General features: G+C 39.4%; 1 protein-coding gene across 1 annotated transcript in view; it reads right to left on the bottom strand.

The window, feature by feature from the left end:
• HDAC9 (histone deacetylase 9) overlaps positions 1 to 22,207 on the bottom strand; it is a 1,007,885-nt gene that overhangs the window by 152,086 nt on the left and 833,592 nt on the right. The window contains exon 21 of the mRNA XM_045288655.1: positions 11,101 to 11,219. Coding sequence (XP_045144590.1) covers positions 11,101 to 11,219 — 119 coding nt within the window. The remainder of the gene's footprint in view (positions 1 to 11,100; positions 11,220 to 22,207) is intronic.

The following is a 22,207-nucleotide window of genomic DNA, read 5'->3' as shown; positions in this document are numbered from 1 at the left end:
CTGTCCCAAGAAAATACATGTGACCCGAAACTAGAGCAAGTTCACTGCCATCCAGTCGATTCTGATTCGTCGGGAGTGTTTAAGACAAGGGAGAATGGCCAATGAGGTTTTTTGAGATGGTAACTCTTTACAAAATAGAAAAAGCCCGTCTTTCTCCCACAGAGCAGCTGGTGGTTTCAAATCACTGACCTTGAGGATAGAGCCCAACACGCTACCCACTGTGTCACTGGGGCTTCTGAACACGTGACGAGTAGGCGCTTTTAGCTTCTAGATGATAATGCTTCTAAGCCTTTCATTGGGATTTAGAGCCAATTGCAATTGCTTTTCCACTTGCAAGTACCTGACCCCCACCTGGGCAACCAGTCACACAGTGGGTATGGCAGCAGACACTGGGAAAAATGAGTAGTTGGACTCATGGACAACCTTGGCCTCGCCCTCTGGGCTGGCCGTGACTAGCTATGCAGTCTGCTCCTCACTGATTTACTCTTAAAGTGCCTGCAGTGGTGTCTTTTCCCTGATTGCTGATCTCATTTTGCACCCTGGTGCCAAATAGTCCCCTGGAGATTACTGAGTAAAGCAACAGGAAAAGTTCCAATAACCATCACAATTCTTAATAAAATGCAGCTCTTAAAAGTAGACGACCTTCCTGGAACTCTCCCAAGTAGCCTGACACTCCTCTGTTGTCTTTAGGCATTTAAAGTGCCTGCCAGTTACTGACATTAGCTGCATTTAATAAATGACTCTGTCCAGCAGCTACTCGGGCAATCAGGTGATTGTAGAGACCCTATGTGAGCCTGATTTAGATGATTACCTCCAAACAGGAAGAAACTCTTGCACATAAAGACTAAGCTATGGGGAGAAATATTTGACCAGAAATCACTACATCTGAGAAAAACTGCTTATACTAGTAGATCCTGAAACTTCACATAAATGAACAGAGTTGGCAATTAATTTTGGATTTGAGATAAGTGATTCTAAATGAGAAGACTGGGTTTTTATATAGCACCAGCATATGCTATAAAACCCAGATCAGACATACTTGCCAAAATAGCCTATTCTGTTAAAGTTGAAGAGTGGAGTGAAGGTCAGCCAAGTCAATTAAATCCTGAGTACACTTACCTTGGCCTAACTTTCTGGTCTCACTGGGCTTACCTTTGGCTTTTCATAAATAGTTACACCTATTCTTTTCTCTCTCCTTTATCTAATGTATTAATTTACATGTATATCATGGCCATCTACGAGACAATTATTGGTCAAATTCTATTGCCCTGTGACATTCTTCAGACATGAAACCAAATGAAATCACTGAGATCACCTTGCAGCTCAGTAACAGATTGGCTTACAAAATACTGAATGTCATTTTTAGGTATGGTACTACTCTCCTCTACTGTTCCAGAAAATCACTTACTATGAGACCAAGCCATTTCAGCAATTACTTTAAAGCAATGGTGACAGTGTGATTGGGCAGATAAGCTAAATTAATGGAAACAGGGTAATCAGAATGGAAATGTTAAGATTGTTTCCCTGTGAAGGACACAATCCATATCTCTGAAGCAATTTGTGTAGACCTTATTGAATAAATTATATCATGGTACTACCAAGGACATTACTATTAAAAATGTTTTATATTACCATTAAAATTAATGTTCCTTATGCTATAGGATAATAATTTCTTAACTTCATAATTGAAAAAAAATCTACCTTTGAAAAAGTAAGCAACTGCCATGATGGTGGTATAATCCCAAACTAAAATGGAAATGTTCCCTCAGTTTTATTCCTCCTTTTTTCTTGACTGAGATAAAGTTTGTTTTTTAATTTCTTCTTCTTTATATGGAAAATCTTTGAGATGTTTATTAGTTGAAGATGTTTGCTGTATGTCCCAAATATCACTAGCCTGTCCCACCAATAAGAACTTGGCTGACTAGACAGACGGCCCAGTATGTAGTGGGCTAAAATCTGTGATTTCCTGAATAACTGACATCAGGCATCAAGAGTAGCTCACAATTACATTATACGTCAGCCTTTAACTCCCAGATACCTCTTTGCTTTGAAGATACAAAAGCAGAATTTCTCATCGCCCCTGTGTAAGAATAAAGTAACCTGCTTTCATCCGTTTTGTGGGAAGGATCAGTGCACTTGAATGTTTTTAAGACCCATACTGACATTTCCTGAGAGTTTTCTGTGTCCTTAGGGTGACTAGCTTGACATGGGCTATCTTAATATTCTGTCTTGGAAGGCGTACGGCCAGATGTGCCTTAGAGGTAAGGATGGCAAGATGTCGACTTACATTCTTCGGACATATTGTCGAGAGAGACCAATCTGTGGCGAAGGACATCGTGTTTGATAGTGGGGACGGGCAGATGCAAAGAGGAAGGCCCTCCATGGGCTCAGGCATGGGAAGATTTGTGAGCCGGGGGCAGGACCTTGCTGTGTTTCCCCCGGTCCTGCCTCGGGTCCCTAGGAGTCAGCACTGACTAGATGGCCTCACGACGAGCTCATCTTCCCATCTCTACCGAGCAGACCGGCCCACTCCCAGATGATGGAGACCAAGGGGCACAAGGGAAAAGTCAAGTGGCTGTCCTGGGAAGTCACTCTCCGGAAGCTGCTTTTCAAATCCAGGGTTTAATATTACCTGGAAGGCTGGTTATTGTTTCTCTTCCCTTTTCTTTCCCTTTGTATTTTACACCTGGAATAAAACGTACCAATGGGCTTCAAGAAAGATGGGGGAATTCCAGTGTCTTTTAAATTACATTCTCCCATAAAATTTTTGAAGTCCTTTCATATGTATCATATAAAAACATCTTGAATAGAGACCCATGCACCAAATTTCTCATACTGATGGAAGAAAAAAATGTTCTTATAAAACCTAAGGGTATTTTAAATGAGTTTTTCTTCTTCAAGATGGTAATCATTGACTTAAGTTATTTCTTACTTTTTTAATTTGTTATTTCTATTTAAGGAACAAGGATTATAAGACACTGAAAAGTGAGCCGATTCTTGGCAGTACCCAGATGGTATTAAACCATAGTGATTCTATATCCTATGGGAGCAATATGAGAATTTCCTACAAGTGGACAGTGCATATGCACCCCAATTCCCTTGATTACTTAATCAAATATAAACAGTTACATAACTGTGGTTATGTGCCACATATCCTCACAGGATAATATTGTCAAAACTGCCTCCACTACCATTGTCCTATGACATCAGCTTAATAAGCTGTGTGATATTTTTGGTATTGATTTGTTTTTAAAAGCGAATTGAAAATCAATGAATTTACTGACTCAGATAATCATTTCAAAAGTCAGAACTGTGGTCACAGAAACTTTAAGCCAAGGAAAAATAATTCCTGTCTGTGGCTGATAAAAAATCCACATAAAGACAACCCACAATGTAAAATTTCTCCCTGATAGGAGAATCTTTGGGTTTTTGTTTTTTTGTTTGCTCTTCATTTTGTCTTAAAAAATCCAACAACTCAGTTTCATATTTAATGATCAGAATCCCGGAACCAAGATCAAATGAAAATCTAAGCTCTAATTTTAGCGTGTGCTTTGGCTGGGATTTGAAAAACAAGATCTCAAGGAGTAAAATACTGTATTTCATTGAACCTAAGAAACTATAAATTGTGAGATGAACCACGATTTTATAGCCTACCAAAAGGCAAAAATGCTTCCATTTAACAATGAAATTCCATCAACTGTAAGAGGCATCCCAATTGTCGGCATGTCAAAACATGCAGAGTGCCCCTTAGCCTCAATGAAACGCAGCACCAGTTTTGCTGTTCACTTACAGCTGGTATCCTCCCGCGGGGCAAACTGTGCGCGTGTATTTTCTTTCATAGGCTGTGTTGATCTGGCCATCGTTAGGGTACAGTTAGAGTAATTTGGGTCTTCAAAGTAAAGCAATAGTTATCCTAGCCTTAAGGATTGCTTCATGACACCGGTAACTAAGCAGTGCAGATGGAAAATATTCTTCTACAATTTGGTCTCTGAGTTGTCATGTGACGTGAGGAAATGGGCAATTGAGAGAAAGTGGGGGCAGGGCCACCGGAAAACAAGGAGCCTGCATTCCCCTGAAGACGTCTTTTGGTTCTCATGAAAATAAAGCCATTTCTAAAGCTAAGATTTGTGATTTTTTTTCATCTACTGATGTTTTCCCTTTTCAGAAGTTATTGTGCTGCTTCTTTATGTTCCTTGTCAGATAGGTCCAATTAAAATGTTCCACAAATTCGGAAATATCCTGCAAACCACTTCCCTCTTCGCAAGCGGCCCTGTCCTGTCTTTCCAGGGCAAAGACAGCGTCGTGCTGTGCAGCTGTGATTTTGAGATCCGGAGGAGCTCCCTGATGGGTGCTGGTGCAGAATGCTCCAGGAAAAAGTCGGGAGTGTACTATATGAACTGGTAAGATCCCACAGTTCAGGGAAAGCTGGGATTATTTTTTAACTTGGATACTTTGGTTTAAATAATAAACACATTGTGGAACATTTTGCTTTATTTTATATTTTTTCATAACAAGATTTTTAGATTAATAAGAACGCTCTCATTATGTGGAGCATTTTAATAACCAATGAACATGGCAAAAAGAATATTGAGCTGGAATTATTTAGCTCTAAGACTTTGGGCAAGTTACTTAATATTTCCATGACTCTCTCTAAAATCAGATTTTTATTTTTTTTCTGTCTATCATTGGTACCATCAGAAATCCTATCTATCTATCCTAAGGGGCGAGACTAGTAAATATAACATAATTTTTCATCACCCAAGTTGACATGTTTTATGGATTCTATCTATAAATCTCTGGGACATCTGTGAACCCGAGTTTAAAAATTAGTAAGAAAGAAGTATAGCTGATACTCATTCCTGTATTTTCACTTCCGAATCACTGTGTAGGACTGCTACAGATTGGAATATTACCTGGGCGAGCAACAGGAACATTAGACATGGAAAGAATTAAACAGTCTCAGTGAGAGGTAGAGGGCTGATCTCTAAACTTATAAAAGGACATTCTGTGCCCATTTTTCATTTCAAAGTTTCCTTGGTATATTTTCTAATTCCTGTGTCTCAGATAGCTCTGGGCAATTCATTTTTCCTCAGTGTATTAGTGACAAGAGGCACGCACACCTCAATATAGCAGAAAAAATGCACAGCCATTAGGCAGGTCAGCACTGCGAGCTAGTCACACAATAATAATGCTTTGTTTCTTTTTAGAGTATAGTCACTTCCTCCATCTGCTCCTACTTTATACTGGTATTACAAAGGACAGACAAACAGGCATGATGATGTGAGATACAAGAATTAGTTGAAATTGAATGAACACACACCTACCATCTCCCTAGAACCCTGTACATCGTCCTAGGATTTCTGGCAAACTTCTTTCCATTATTGTCCAAAGAAGAGTCCAAAATATCTTCAAACCATTTCCTGAAAGTTAGTGTTATATATCTTTTTTCAAATACACTATACAAGTTTCCAAATCAGGTTCTTTATAGAATTAAAAAAAAAACTTAGAGAAAATTAGACATTTAAAAAATCAGGGCTATTTTAAGATGGGTGCAGTATCATCAGTGAGGAGAAAAGTCAACTTTACTGAAATGTTCTTAATTTCTTGGACAGGGTATCGTCAATTCTATAAGCACCAATAAAATAGGTAGTCTAGGAACTATCAAGATGCATGGTGTTGTAAATGCACGAGGACAGAGTAAAGATATGCGGCTAATATTTTCCGAAGGAGCTTTGGTGGCAGAGTAGGGTAGCATACACATCGGGCCACTAACTGGAAGCTCAGTGGTTCAAATCCACTAGCTGCTCTGCAGGAAAAAGATGAAGTTTTCTTTTGCCAAAAAAGGTTTACAGCCTCAGAAACCTTGGGGAGTCAGTAGTTCTACTTTTTTATATAGTGTTGCTCTGAATCAAAATTGACTTAATGGCAGTGGTAATGTTTTATGGAATTTGTTTCTTGAGGCTTTTTTGTTGACTGGGTTAGCGCGCAATGTTGTAAAGATTTATTCTGGAAATTGATTAAGCTATTCTTTCACAAGCATAGCTCATAGTTTAATATGATTCCTGTATAGATACTCACCCACCCCAGCTAGCCTCCAGAAGAAGAAATGAGAGGGTCAGTGAAAAGGAGAACATTCTGGTAAAAAGAAAATGTATAGCTGAGGCCATAGGCCACTTTATATAATTTCTCTCCACTATTAGCTTACCACACGACAGGTGTGAACTTGCTGAGAGAAATAATTTCTACCTCAAGGATTTCACAAGTGCTCTACCTTTCTGAAAGGGGCTTATTTATTATCATAGTTGGGGGTCATCTCACAAGGACTTTTTCCCTGTCCTAATGAAAGGAACATTTCTAGCCAGGGGATAAAGCCATTTGTACATGTGGACGCACTACCAGCAACGACTGGAAGTAGATAATATGGACTTACTGTCAAGACGAGGAGGACATTTGTTGTGGACAGAATTTGAATAAAAAACCCATTTCTTGCTTTATAGTGTTGGCAAAACTGCAAAATCACTGAGTCTAGCATTATCAATTTTATCAATGGACCTTGCCACTCGGTTGTTATGACAACTACAACCTGAAGCAATTAGGTCAGAATCTGGACCTTTTAGAGAGAGAAAGTGACTACTTCAAGGTGAAGGTTGGTGGACGCTGTAGGGCAAGGCACACAGCTAGTCGTTCCTTTTAACTTGCTTTGTGTGCTTAGCGTTTAATCAAAGAACAGCATAGACTTTAAACAACTAGTCTGCTTAATCATTTGTCTAAGTTCAGACAGACCAACCTGAATATTATTGCTACAATTCGACATGACAGAACACTAATACATAAAGGAAGGGGGGGAAACAAAACAAAAACACTAAGCAAGAATTACCCTTTAATTTTAAGTCACCTTTGTATTTGGGCTAAGTCCTTTGTTAAAATACCAATTGAATTTTTTAAAAAATCAAATAGCTAATTTAATGCTTTTAAAACAAACAGAAACTAGTTGTTTGGGCTTCATTTCTTCTCCCAGGGATTTCAACCAAAGTTGTTAAAAATTATTATTTGATTCAGTGTGTTTAGAGAAAAAGGTATTTCTGATAAAATGGTATCCTTAAGACCTCTCAGCAGTTCTAAAAGATTTGACTTGGACTGAGATGGGTTTTGCCAAAATTAAGAAACCTTGGAAGAGATATTTAATTCTGTATTTCCTACAAACTTTTAGCTTCAGGGGTTAGCCCATTTCTAGGGTCATCCTGGGACTTCACCCTAGCACATACCACCCCAGTTGAAGCATGAATTCTGACCAAGGACAGTGAGGGCCCAATGTTGTTTAGCCAGACTTTCATATCAAAGCAATGTCAAATGCATCTGCCCAGTTGTTAAAAAGCAAGAAAGGGAATCTAATAGTGAGATACCTTGGGAGTTATAGTTTCTGTCCAACTGTAGCATCACCCCTAAAACTGTAGCTGGCAGATACTTATGGACATGTTTATGTACAAATACACACCGACAGTTGACTTGCTATGAGATGCTCTGTTGTTTTGCCTGTAGGGGTCATGGGACTAGTCAATATCCATCACAGACTGTGTTTATGGAAATAAAGGTCTTGGGCACCCATATAGCTTCTCAAATATGAATGTGAGTTTTCTATTTTTATGCTTTCATAAAAATGGTTTCCCCTCAGTGGACAAAAATCCAGTAAAAGTCTTATGCAATTTCATTTGACTAAATTCAGAATGAAGTTGAAGTTTTAATTTAGCTATTTCAGATAGTAAAATAAAATCTTTATTTTGCCCTCATCTATAAGACAAGTGAACTGTTTCAGATCACTTTTACTATGATCACTTTCAGGGTCTGAGATCCGATCTCTTCAATGTGTATATTTCCTTTATTAAATCACAAATAATTAAGAAAGCGTCCATTATTAAATCACATTAACATGTAAGGACGCTGCAAAAAGTTTATGGAAAAGTTAAATCAAAAGCTCATGGAATTTTCCCAGAAACTTTTAACCCCCATTTCTGTATGTCTTGTTTTATTATTATTATGAATCAGAGTACATATTGAGGAAGACTATGATTGCTAGAGGAAGAAACACATCAGAGAAGGGGAACAGACCAAAAGGTCTTAGACAGAGTGAGAGAAAATGTAGAATAAAATTCAAATTCAGAAAAACAAAAACAGTCTTGCTCCTCTGATAGAGACTGGTGGAACCCTGAAGCGATGGCCCTTAGAAACTGTGGTAGTTAACTATTCTCGTGTCAACTTGAGGGTATTAAGAGTGAAGGGGTGGCATCTAGCCTGTCAGTCAGGTCACAGCCTGATGATGCCACCTTGTGGGCATGGCCTTCTCATGAGGATGCTGGGAACTTCCTCTCTCGCTCTCTGCTTTGCTTTCCTTCCTATTGAGAAAATACACTTAGGAACCCTGGATCTGGAGGAGCCAGATGGAGACCCCTGCCAGCACTGAGATGCTTCCACTGCCACTGGATCCACAAGAGTTTTCACCCACTGGCCTGTGATCTTCCTGCATTTGACAACATGGTGAGTGACTATATGATGAGTCTGAAGAGGAATTTCTGACCTAGTATTGGGCATATGGGCTAATATTGGGCTTATGGACTTGATCTGGACTGGGTTAAGATGTTTTCTTAATAGGCAATTACTCTTCCTTATTCATATATGAGTGTCTCTGGATTTGTTTCTCTAGTCAACCCAGTCTCACACAGATAACTCTTCAAATGTGAACTATGCCCATCCCCAGGGATTCCCTTGCAAGCAAATAACAGACAGACCTATAAAGTGAATAACGCAAGGAACAGGCTCCTCAGAAAAATTACCAAAAGGTCAGCATATGCCTAGAAAGGAAACTCAAGGTCGTAAGGAGCAGGAAAGAAGGGCAAATGAAATGAGGAAGTGGCGAACAAGTGGCAGGAGTGTGGCTGTTACATTGAAGGAACTGCAAGGGCTACACAACAAACGGTGGATAGTAACCAACTTTGCTCTGTACATTTTCACTTAACCTACAATTTAAAAAGAAGGAGATGGAGAAGAAGATGGTTTGAAGAGATTGTAGAGCAATGTATCTTGTGATAGATAGCAATGAACATCTTCCCGGTCCCCTCCAAAATATAAAAAATCTAAACCCACTGACATGGAGTTCATTACAACGTCTAGTCCCCCTGTGAGAGCTTCCAAGGTTGTGCATCTTTATAGAAGCTGGTAGCTTCATCTTTCTCCAGCGGACCAGTAAGTGGGTTTGAATAGCTGACCTTGTGGTGAGCAGTCCGACTTTCCCCAAATGGTCACACACACACACACACACACTGACCTTGTGGTGAGCAGTCCGACTTTCCCCAAATGGTCACACACACACACACACACACACACACACACACACACACACACTTAATGAATTATACTAAAGCTAATAAGACATAAAAGCCAGGTGTCTGACTGAGAGAGACTATCCATATTCCTTGTATTTTCTGCTCTCCCATTTAAGGTGAAATTTGAGATTTGAATTTGAATTGGTAAGAAATAAACAAACCAGTAAACAAAATAATGAATCCCTTCCAGCTCTTTCTGAGGAATGGACAGGTTACAACCTGACCACTTGCCAAGGATACAGACTCAAAGAAAGACTCCCAGAGAGGTTGGTAGGATTGAATGGCACAGAGCACCTTTTTTAGATTTTTATCTTTGCTCTCCATTTGTCTTATATTGTTTAAGTTCATCTTTACTTGAGGTGCATTTCCCCCTATATGTAAATTATTTACCAATCTAGACCCAAATGAGGTCTACTGTGAGTGGAAAGACTGCCTTCCATTTAAGCAACGTTCCGTGAGGAAAAACAAGAAGTTAGAGGCATTTGATATGAAAATACACTTCTGTACTCAATTTTACTGAAATGTTGAATAATTATGCTTTGTTTGCCTCTGTGGAGTTGCCTGTTTTAATGTGTTTTCAATAGAAAACAAGGCACCAAGAACACTGTGTAAATAATAGACATTAAAAATAGCTACTACCTACCAAGGTTGCTGGAACAATTGGAGTGCAGAAAAGTGTCTCACATGAGAAGCCAACGAAAAACAAAGGTTGGCGTGATGCTGTCTCTGGTTCTTTTCAAATGAATAAAACACGCTTGCCCCAAACTCATCTCTTGCAATTAAAACGATTCGGTTGTTTTTGCTTTGTTTGTTTTTCCAACCCATCCTAAAACATACAATAGAGGATCCAATTATGTGTGGACCCTCACTTTCTTTTTTTCAGCTCCTTTATGGCTCTCCAGAGCTGCGGTGTCTGTGAGGACTGCCCCATGCCTGCTGTCGCAGGCGCAGCTCACGGAGGTTATGCTTAAGGAGGTCCTCTTTCGAGCCAGATTCCATGAGGTCACGTTAGTCCGATGCTCGACAACACAAAGCTCATTCCTGCGGTTGACGTCTGGTTGCTAAGGAACACAGCCAACAAGGTCAACTCTGCAACACCAGAGGAACCGTGCAGATCCTGGGGGTTGTCTGTCAGTGCTCTCAGGTGACAGCTGAAAGGTTGAAGGTTTGAGTCCATCCTCAGGAGCCCTGGAAGAAAGGCCTGGAAATCTGCTTCCAAGAACTCAAGGAAACCCTTTGAAGCACAGCTCTCCTCTGACACACGTGGCGTTTCTGTGGCTTGGAATCAATCGAATGCAGCTGGGTTTATAACAATGCCGAGTGAAATAAAGCAGAGACTTCCATTCTCTCTGCAAAAAGTCCAGTAGCTTTTCTAGATTTCTTACCTTTCAAGTCATTCAGCATCTTTTAAGCAGAAACCCTATTATTTCTGCCTTCACGGGGAAAATGGGACTTCTGAAGAGGGTAAAGGTTATAGGATGTCACCTCAAGTCCATCAAAGCGAACAATTTAACTTTGCTTTGTTAAAAGGCCATTTGCTATACAGACATAAATCGGGGGAGCAATAAACACCATCTGAAACATTTTGAAGCATCTCAACAAAGTGAACTAGATACATCTAAGGGGTGCATTATATCTTTAAAGTACATAAAGATATTTTAGTAAAGATCTAAAAGAGGTATGGCAGCATAGCATTTCATCAAGTCCGAAGTGATGTACTTACATTTTGCAGTCACTTTGTATCCCCCCAGAGGAGGGGCATGGCCTTCTAATGCATCGAATCCAGCGGAAACTAGGACCATGTCTGGTTCAAACTCTTTGGCCACAGGCTCCACTACCGTCCTGTACAGTAAGAAGGGAACCCGTTACCCATGGGAATGGGGAAGGCTTTTCCAAACTTCTCAGTGTAAGCAACTTGGCACAACCTCAAGAACTTCTCACGAATAAAGAAAAAAGGGAGAGAAAGCAAATTGAATGGATCAAAAGCGTCGCATTTCCCTTATACTAAATCATCGTATATTTAGCATCCAAATTCTGTCTTCTTTCATCCTTTTGCTCTTACTGTTAAAAAAAAAAATGCTTTGCAGGTACATTCTCAAGCCCATCCTGTTACCCACACATCTGTGGTTATTTTATCCCATGCTCTCTCGCTCTCATTTTTTTAAAGACCTGTTTCTTCCAAGGGAGTGACTAATGTTTTACAGAGGAAAGTCAAAGCTTTAGTGAAAACCTGGCTTGCCCCAGTTAGTGAGAACTTGGTATAAATATGAACTATAAATTTCTTTGGGGAAAAAGTTTGCTTTCCCAACTTAAAAAAAAAAAAACATTTTAAAATATTTGTCGTGGTAGGGGGTGAGTCTTGCAAAGGAAAAACACGAAATTCCCTTAATAGAATCCAGACTCTACTGTTCAGTGAGTCCAAGGTCAGGCGCCATAGGATTGTGGCAGCCTCATCCCTTGACAGCGACCCCTGCTGGCCCTGCTCAGACACTTCACCACTTACCTCTCACCTGCACGCGCCTCAGCCCTTTTCTCCTATGCAACTAAGCCATGGTTGAGGCTGCGCTTTACCACGTGGTTGCTATTTTAGATGGAGACTTTAAGAGCACTGTGCCATCATCAAAATTCCATGTTTAAAAGGCTGTTTAACGAAATCAGGAGATCTCACACTAGAGTGAAATTAAAAACTAGTTTGATCTCCCCTAGAAACACTGAAATCGGATGTTACAATCATCCTCTGTTAATATATATTTTACTATGATTTTTCATGGTTAAAGAGATATAAACACATTTACCAGTGGGACATATGTCATATATACATTGACACATTTTCCAACAACATAAACATTATTAATTTACATGCACAGGCTGAGGTAACAGGGTTAAGAAAGTTGTTTTCCTGTCTTTTTGTTGTCATCCTAATATTTGATGTTGACCATGAACATTTGAGGCCCACTTAATGATGTACTTGAAACTTAACTAGATATAAGCAAGATTGTATCAAAGAGTATTTATATTTCCTATTGTCATTAAAAATCAATCATTCAAATGCATAAAAGTGCATGCAAAGGAGTTCCACTGTAGTCCTTCCAATAATTGGAAAGAGAAATCTCTTGAAACAGTCCCATGAGTAAAACTAAAAACTTAATTTTACTGTCTAAAGTGCATATAATCGATTCTCTCTTTTTCTTCTAAGTGAAATAACAATGTGACATATGTTTCTGGAATATAATATATTAAAATAAATTCCCTTAAGCAAGTGTCTCTTTTATCTTGCCTATTTAATTTACTTAATCCCATGAAGACCCTTGAAGAACAAGCATGTACCAAAATGAATAGGTAGACAAGGAAACAAGGTTTCCCATCCTATCAGACCTGTATCACAGCAACCAATTTCCCATCTTCTTTCCCTGTCTGGAAGAGCTCCCCCATCCATTCCTTTTATATGACCTTTCTTGTGTGTTTTTGTAACCTCACAAAATGATTGGATGGGACTATGCAAACAAGGTGCTTGAGGTCCTCCAAGGGGGTTGAATTGCAAGTTAATAAGGCTAACTAAGAAGCCTGATACCTTCTGGGTGTGAAACCATGTGAATAAGGTGTATACAACCTTAATGTGGGGATTGATCAGTTTGCCATCTCACCAAGCTTACAAAGAGCCATCTCAGAGACTGAAAAGGACACAGAGAAGAGACATCAACAGAATAAACCTTGTGGATTCAAGGGCCCTGTGCTAAGACCCTCCCAGACTAAGGAGTTGCAACATTGAACATAGTGCAAGAAGCAGAGGCCAGAGGAGGCCCAGTGGCTTTGCCGACTCAGAATGGTTGCTGAGTGCCTGCTGGGCAGGGCTTACTGAGGGAAGGGGCTGCCCTGCTCTGGCACTTATTTTCAGAGATAAAGATCTTTGCAAGGGCTGCTTGAGCTGAGCAGAGGCCAGTCAGAGGAGTCAAGAATCAAAGGTCAGAGAAGACTCATCTATGGGTAAGGCTAAGAAGAAGTTTTCCTGACAAAAACCCCGTATGTTAAATCAATACATTCTAACTAGTTTCTGCAACAGTGAGCATGAGCAGGAAGTTCTACGTGGCCATTGCAGCAGATTATCAAACACAGCAAGCTGTGCATCCGCAGGGATGGCTGGGTCAGATTTGGTAAGACGTTTCACTTAGGAGATGGCTGATTTCCCCCTGGCTCTGGTCTGTGGATTGTGCCCCACGTTCTCACTTGTGAAGTTCAAGGAGATCCTACGCTTTCACCTCAGTTTTACACTTGTCCAATCTTTACTCCTCCTTCAAGGTACAGCTTGGTTACTATCTCTTCCGTAAAACCGCCTCTCTCTACATGATGCTAAATGCATATTAAGGAGAGGAGACAATTTTAGAATATGAATGCATTCAGAGGGAGAAGCTGAAACAAAAGTGTTTACAGGAAAAATGCCTTGAAAAGCAACTGATGAAAAAAAAAAAAAGAAAGAAAAGAAAAGCAGCGGATGTCTGTTCTCCTGGAGACACTGAGCGAAAAGAGAGTACCACGACTGCAGTTGAGCCCCACTCCGGGAAACCAGGGAGCTCTCCTCCCCATCTTACTTTTCACGGTGCACGCTTTATTCCAAAAGCTCAGTTGAGGCACAGAGAGCTCCTCGGGTCCCTTTCTCCAACGGGGGTGGACTGGCCCTGTCTGGCTGAGGAAACAATTGGGTGAGCGAAAGATAGAACAAACTAACATGTGAGTAAAGAAAGATGAGTGCAAAATCACAGAAAAGAGACCAGAATTTTAAAAGTTTGAATATTCTTAAAGATAGAAGATAGCAATTTATAAAACAAGAAGGTGCAAATATTCAAAAGGATTTTAAAAATAGACCAAAGTGTTTGATGGGCTGTTTTGAAGACCAAGTTGATGATTTCTCTCAGAAAGTAGAACAAAAAACAGACACGGAAAATTGGCAAGAACAGATGAGAAATTTAGAGGATACACTTAGGAAAAGCAACATGTGAGGAAAACTTTAAAGGAATTTCTCTTTTAAAAAATAGAATTCCATATCCATTCCAACTAACAAACAAATGTTAAGAGTAGAAAATTGGAGTTTTAGATATAAGCACCTTTCTGAAACAATATCTATTCTCAATATTTTTGAAGAAAGTTAGTGGATGATATACTTCATTAAAATCAAAGAGTAAACCAAGAAAGATAAAGGCACAAAACATTCTCTAACAAAACAAATTTATTTTTCATCTAATTTTAGAATCAAATAGAAGAAATATTTGTTCTGTAACTAAAATAATTGGCATGGAATACAGTATGCTTTAGTCCACTGCAAATATCTAATATATAACTTATGATAAAAGATAATATAGAATATCTAGCATATCTGAACCATTTGCCAGGGAAATGTATCTCCCTAAACCATGTATTTCAGAAGATGCACCATCTACTGGTTTCTGACTGAAGCAAGTAACACTATATACATAGGTCTTGAGAGAATTTCTAAATAGGAATTTTACAATTGCTCACAGAAGTTCATAATACTCCACCTTGTAAGACTAATGCTACAAAATTTATTTACTAAAAAAATAGTGAGAAAATGGAAAATGTGAAAACCACGGTGCATCAGCAGATCGATCTGTTCCATTAAAGTAGACATGGCTAAACCTGTCTTACTGCTGTTAGGTGCCTTCACGGTCAGTTCCAACTGATAGAGACGCTGGTACAAGAGAAGGAGATACTGCCTGGTCCTGGGCCATCCTCACAAGCATTGTTATCCTTGACCCATTATGACAGCCCTTGGGTATATCTCCTTGATCAGTTTACACAAGGAAAACCCATACAGTTACTAATTTCTTTGAAATGAATAGAAAAATAGATATATACTAGTATATTAGCAGGCCCAGAAATTTATAAATTCAAAATAAACTTAAAAATATATTATACTGGCACAAGTAAGAGTAGTACAGGGAAAGAAATCATAATTAAAGAGAAAGTCAAGAAAACAGTTTATCTTTACAACAAAGACATAATTATGAAAAAAATTAGTGATGATGGAAAGAACTTAGTGATAAAACTGTGATTTCATAAATAAATAAAACATTTAAAACACAAAGTTGAAGATGAAATTTATTTTTCAAATGTCATTAGATAAAAATATGAAATAAATGTGGCGATCTGAAACATGCAATAGTCCTGTATTTAAATAATAAAAATTGCAGAGAGAGCTAAGAAAGAGAGGGAATGATTAAGTAATGAAAGAAGATATGATTTAGGAAAGGAAGAATGACTCAAGTCACAGATGAGGCAAATCCAGCCCACTGCAAAGCATAATGTATAAAACAAATGCACTGTGTTTTAAATTCTGTACCATTGACTTAAACAATGATGCTGTCAATAGAACTATCCGATGCCCCAAGGGCCTGATTTATGATGCACTCCAATAAAATGATAATGGTATCTTTAAAGTGAATTAAGGACATATATAACCCATAGATATATGCATGGGCTTTGAGCTCTCACTTGATCTTAACCCTAATATAAGAACAATTAGTTCTTGTGACATGGTCCTGCTTGGTATTCACCCTCATGAGGAGATCACTGAAAATATGGGTGCTACAGGAAGATGTAGTGAAGAATTCAGATGGTACCTGGGTATTAGAAAAAGAGTGCCCGAGGTCTTAAGGCTTGTTTCAAAACAAGCAGCCAGGACTGAGCTAAATTCTCATGGGAGAAGTACACCAGTCTGCATGATCCAAAGACTGTAAAGAATAAAATCCAAGCCTAGAGCAGGGAAGAGTACCAGAGCCTAAATTCTATACCCAAAATTTGGAGAAAGCTACATATGACAGTGGAAGACAAAAAATCCATTTGTATGGTCTCCACTTGGATTTAATCTATGGTGAATCCTCACTGATCATAATCTAGGAATGCAAATAGTTTTCCTATCAGTTGAATGTCATTGTGGAGTGGATTTTAGCAGCTATAGTTAGGCTGGAATGTAACACCTTGTCGCTAGTTCTTTTTGACTGATTTGGAATTAATTCTGATTATTAAAGATTTTCTGTGTTCCTTCAGTTGAGGTTTTCCTCTGTTTAATTTGGTAATTATCGCTGGTTCCTTTGGGGTTTTTTGTCTTTGTTTTGTATGCTTTTTCTGTGCAGGGAAGTCAGGCTGGGTGATGCTTTGAAGATAGCAACAGGATTAATAATTACTTAGGGGCGCAGAAGGCGACATGAGCTGGGGGATGGGAAGTCCACAGCAACGGGAACAAGAAGGAAGAAAATGTTCCCAAGTTAATTGTGTTGGTCCTTCTTAGTATGATTGCTCTGTTGAGTTGTATAATGTGTTACTTATATCTCAATAAAACTATTTAAACTTTAAAAATGTACTGAGACTTAATTCCAGGAAATCTCAAATTTCCGGAGATCCTTGAAAGAATAAAAAAATAGACATGATTTTTAAAAGAAACAGAAAATTAGGCTGGCATCAATCAGCAACATTAATGTCCTTAAACTCAGAGGGAAAAGAATTAACTTTTAATTCTATTGTCAGCCAAACTAATGATAAAGCGTGTGACTAAAACAAAGATATGTTAAAGTATGAAAATAACACTTTTCCCCCCCTGATGTACATTATTGGAATAACTTACTTGAGAAAGTACTTCTGTAAGGAGAAAGTAAAGCAGAGGATTTGGAAGGAGTCAAACACAAAACTGGCCACCATCGAATTCAACTCATAGTGTGACCCAATAGGCCAGAATAGAGCCAGCCCTTTGATTTCGGAGACGGCAACTCTTATGGGAGGAGGACGCATCATCTTTATCCTGCAGGGCAGCTGGTGGTTTTAACTGCTGACCTTTCAGTTAGTGGTCCAACATCTAGACCAAGAAATGTTGGAAGCAGTCAGTCCCAACCCGAGGCACAACAGACTGACACACTGACCATCCTTGTTATGCTTGACCTCATTGTTGACCCGCATGTCAAGCCTTCATGACGGGCTTCGTCTTTTTCACTGACCGTCTACTTGACCAACCATGACATCTTTTTCCAGACAACATATCCAAAGTACACGAGCTGAAATCGTGCCATCCTTACTTCTCAGGGGCATTCTGGCCGTGCTTCTTCCAAGACAGATTTGTTTGTTCTTCTGGCAGTTCATAGCACTGCTTCAATATTGTTTACCAACACCATCGTTCGAATGCGCAAATTATTCTTCAGCCTTAATTATTCATTGTTCAACTCTTTCATACACGCGGTGGTTGAAAATACCAGGGCTGGCATTCTGCAAGTCGTCAACGTGCCAAGCTAGAGCTTCACTACTTTACAGAGGTCTTGTCCAGGAGTTTGCCCCATGCAATCAATGATTCGATTTCTTGGTTGCTGTTTCATGAATCCTGATTTGGAGCCAAGCAGAATGAAATTCTTGACATCTTGAATCTTGTCATCATTCATCATGCTATCTATTTGTACAGTTGTGAGGCTCTTGGTTTTCTTTACATGGAGTTGTAGCCTCTATTGAAGGTGGATATCTTTGATCTTTTTCATCCAGTGCTTTAAGTCCTCCTCACTTTCAACAAGCAAGGCTATGAATGAGCTTTCCTCCCACACAGGTGCCACATCTTTCTTCATACAGCCCAGGTTCTCAGGGTTTTGCTCAGCATACGAACCGAGTGACAGTATCCACATATGTGGATACAGTGAAAGGATAACACACACATTTCCTGATATTAAACTATGCTGCAATATTCCATTCTTCTGATTACAGAATTGCCTCTCGTTTCATGTAAAATTCTACCTTAGCACAATGAAGTGTCCTCAAATTCCCATTCTTCTCAACATTAGACATAGCTCGTTATGGTCCGCTCAGCTGAAGGCTTGTGTATAGTCAATAAAACACAAGCAAATATTTGTCTGATATTCTCAGCTTTCAGCCAAGATCCATTTGATATCACCAATGATATTCTTGGCTCCCCATCCTCTTCTGAATCCAGTTTCCATTTCTGGAAGCTCCCAGTGAATACTGTAATCCAAGAAGTAAAGCCACGATAAGCTCGGAGAGAGGTGACTGGAGCCTATGCTAGCAGATGGGCTTCTACATGGGGTTCTTTACTAGAACAAAGACGTGCTGATGGGTGTTGTCGAATTTACTTTGAACTGGTGACTCACATGACAGAATGAAACTACCCCATAAGGTTTTCTTGGCTGTAATACTTATGGAGACAGGTTACCAGCTCTTTTTATCATGGAGTGGTTTTGTGGGCTTGATCCTTTACATGAACAAATGTGTACTTAAACATTGCACCAGCAGAATGTCTGGTGAGCATTGGGGTCATCAACATACATGGAGACATATCTTATGTGATCAAAGTGGCACATCAGTTAAAGGGTTGGCTGCTAAATTGAAAGGCCAATGGTTTAAACTCATCACCAGATGCCTGTGGGAAAAAGAAAATGCAAACAAAACGAAAGACGTATTGATGTCCTTCTGCAAAGAGCATAGCAATGGCAATCCGGTGGGGCAGTTCTACTCTGTCCAACACTGTGATAAGGAGTAGGAATTGACTTGAAAGCACAAAACAACAACAGCAGGTGACGTGACCAGACACTAAGCTATCCCAACACTGTATGTACCAAAGAAATTCCACTCTGGATTCCTTATCATGACTCTTGGAGTGATTGATTCAGATTCAGAACCTGCCCCGTTCGACCTCAACAACGACCTCTAGGCAACGGCCCACCAGTGGATTGCACGGGCATTGACTCATGTGCTATGCTTAAGCTGAACCACACCATGATTTCCTATGACTCACCCAGGCATGTGCTGAGTGAACAATATACAGTGCCACCCACTCATTTGACATGCTCAGCTGCAAGCAAGGAGTCTAACAGGAACACTGTTCTGGCCTTAAGGAAGACCTAAAGCTCCATTCTTAGCTTTCCTCTCAAACTTTAACATTTCACAATGTTTTTACCCATAGAGTTATTCAACAATATTTTGGTATGCATTCAGCATTCTTTATTAAACCTCTACTGTATGGAAATCAATAGGATGAGATTAGAATTTTTAAAAGCAAATAAGCTATGAATCTGTCCTCGGGAATTTAATAGTTTTTAAGGAAAGGCAGATGGAAACATGTATGGCACATTATAAATAGTGTACCGAGAGAGAGAGAGAGAGTGGAGGCATCAGCCAACAAGGATGCACTCAGTTTGAAGAAAATGGAGACCTGAAAAGTGAGTTTGGGCATTTACGTAGGAGGATTGTACATAGGCCAAGCAAAGATGACACTGCAGGAAGATAGCCTAGAAGAACAAAGGCATGGAGGGTTGTGGCCATTACTTTGATAAGACTGGATCACATGGCACATATCATGTAGCTATCACAGAAGTATGCCAATCCCACAGCTGAACTGTCTGGGCCCGAACCAGAGGAGTGCATCGAGGAAGCCAAGGGCTGGAGGGTTTCAAACAGGAGGATACCTTACAGTGTTCATGCATCACGAAGTGAATTAATTCACTTTAAATCTAGTCTTGACAAAGCACCTGTTATATGCCAAACACTGGCAAAGTCTGAGGTTAGCAGTATACAAAATCATTCATGAGGGGCAAAATCTTGCCTTCATGGAGTTCATATTCTAATATGAGAAAAAGGCAATATATGAATAAACAGGCCATCATGCAGCAAAAACTATGGTGATAGATAAGACAGAGTAAGTCAAGTTAGAGGGTGAAAATTTAGTATGAGTAGAGAAAGAAGGTTTCTCTGAGACAGTGAAAATTGAAATGTATATAAAGTGAGGAAGGAGATTGATGGGAGTTATGAAGCGAGGGCACTTGGTCTTAGGGAATAACAAAAGAAGATGCTTGACGTGGAAGGGGTTTTATGGTATTCACGACATTTCAGAAAGGTCATTATGGCCGCCGGGAAATAAATGAGATGAATGGAGATCGGAAATGGGATCAGAAAGGAGGCTGAGAACCAATTTATATAAGGCATTGTGGGCCATTGTAAGGAGTGTGAATTCCATACTGAACGAGAAGGGAAACAGAAATCTCTGAGTGGGGCTGCTGCTTGATCTGTTTCACATGCATCTGTATCAACTGAGATAAGTATTTAAAAGGGTTTTTGAAAATTATGAAGTCCTTCATGAGGACATCAATGAAGAAGTGAAAGTCTACAGCAAAGTGTGGTGAAGGAATCAGATGGCACCCAGTATCAGAAAGACTAGTGTCTGAGGTCTTGAAGGGTAGTCTCAGAACAAGCAGCCATCTAAGTGAGGAATGAGTAAGTCCACATGGAAGAAACTCTTTGGATCAGCATGTGTGATCCAAAGCTTGGAAATAATAAAATCCAAACCCAGAGGAGGGAATGGGATCAGAGCTTAAATACAAAACACACACTTTTCAGCGTGTTATGGAGGGTGGTGGAAGGCCCAAAATACATTTTCAGAGTCACTACATAGATTGAGTCTCTGGTGAATTTCCTCTGACCACAGTCCAGAGATGTGACTAGCCTTAATATCAGACAGAGAGCATTGTCAAATGGATTTCAGAAGTTATTATTCTGGAATGTAACACCTTGTCATCTGATCTCCCTTTTCACTCATTTTGAATTTATTCAGGCTTTTTAATAGTCTCTGCTTTCTCTTCAATTGAGATTTTTCAGTTACATTTCATCATTGTTGCTGGGACCTTTTTTTTTTTTTTGGTCTTTCTTTTGTATGTCCTTTCTGCAGAGGAAATTCAGGATGAGGGGATCTATGGGAACAGTAAGTGGAATAATTGTTTGGGGGAATTAAGGGGAAAGTGGGGGAACATGGGAGTCAAGAAGGAAGAAAATGTTCAAAAGTTGATTGTAGTGGTGATTAAATGACTTTTCTTAATATGATTGGACTATTGAATTCTATGATATGTTAATTATATCTCAACACTGTTAAAAAAAATTTTTTTTAAATGTAAAAAAATGTCATAAAAATTACGAGGTCTTTTTAATCTCTGAGACAGCAGATTCTGATTTTCTGTATAATTTAAATTGGTATATTATAATCATGTGAATATGAATTATAGGTGATAACCCAAGCCTATGTTTTTCTTTATAGTTTAATTGTAGGTCATCGCACAAAAGCACCAGATTATAAAATTATACACTTTCAAATGTTACAAGGACTTCTGTTATTTTAGGTTTTTCTTACAAAAACAAAAGTGCACACTCCAATCTGCACATTCTTTCACCCATCTGCATATGTTTGTGCATAAAGGGCAAGAGAAGATGTGTCCATGGAAAACTCTTCATGACAGTTCATGCTTGGACAAGTGTTGAAGGCTGCACATGGACGCTGAAGAGGGACTGCTGAGCAGATTCCAGGCAGCTGTTTTAGCTGCTGGTGCTTTAGCACCCCTTCTAGCCCCTCTCTCACCATTGGACCAGTGAGGTACAGAAGGGACATTACACACATTTGTGGAATAGTCTATATGCCAGATGTTCTACTCACACCAGTAATGATTGGTGTTCTCCCAATCCTAGGCCCACCCTAGAAACTAAGCTCTTCTTCCTTTATTTTTCACCCATTTTCTTCATACACCCTTTAACACACACACTCACACACACACACTCATACACACACACACACACACACACTCCTCCTTCTAACCCTTTCCCTAGTCCTTTCTTCATCTTAGTACCTTTCTTCCATCTACCCTGCCTCAATCACTTCTGCCTTTTGCTGCTTCTTACCCTCTCTAGTGTTTATTGTCTCTAAAATGACACACAATTCACATATTGTTTATGCCCAGTGGTAACTGTTTAGCTCTTTCCACTAGATGAAAACTCCCTAAGGAAAGAACACG

The sequence above is a fragment of the Echinops telfairi genome, unplaced genomic scaffold (genome assembly GCF_000313985.2).
Source record: "Echinops telfairi isolate 266 unplaced genomic scaffold, ASM31398v2 ScPeMD7_23;HRSCAF=83, whole genome shotgun sequence".
Classification (NCBI taxonomy): Eukaryota; Metazoa; Chordata; class Mammalia; order Afrosoricida; family Tenrecidae; genus Echinops; species Echinops telfairi.
This window is presented reverse-complemented; position numbering and strand designations above follow the sequence as displayed.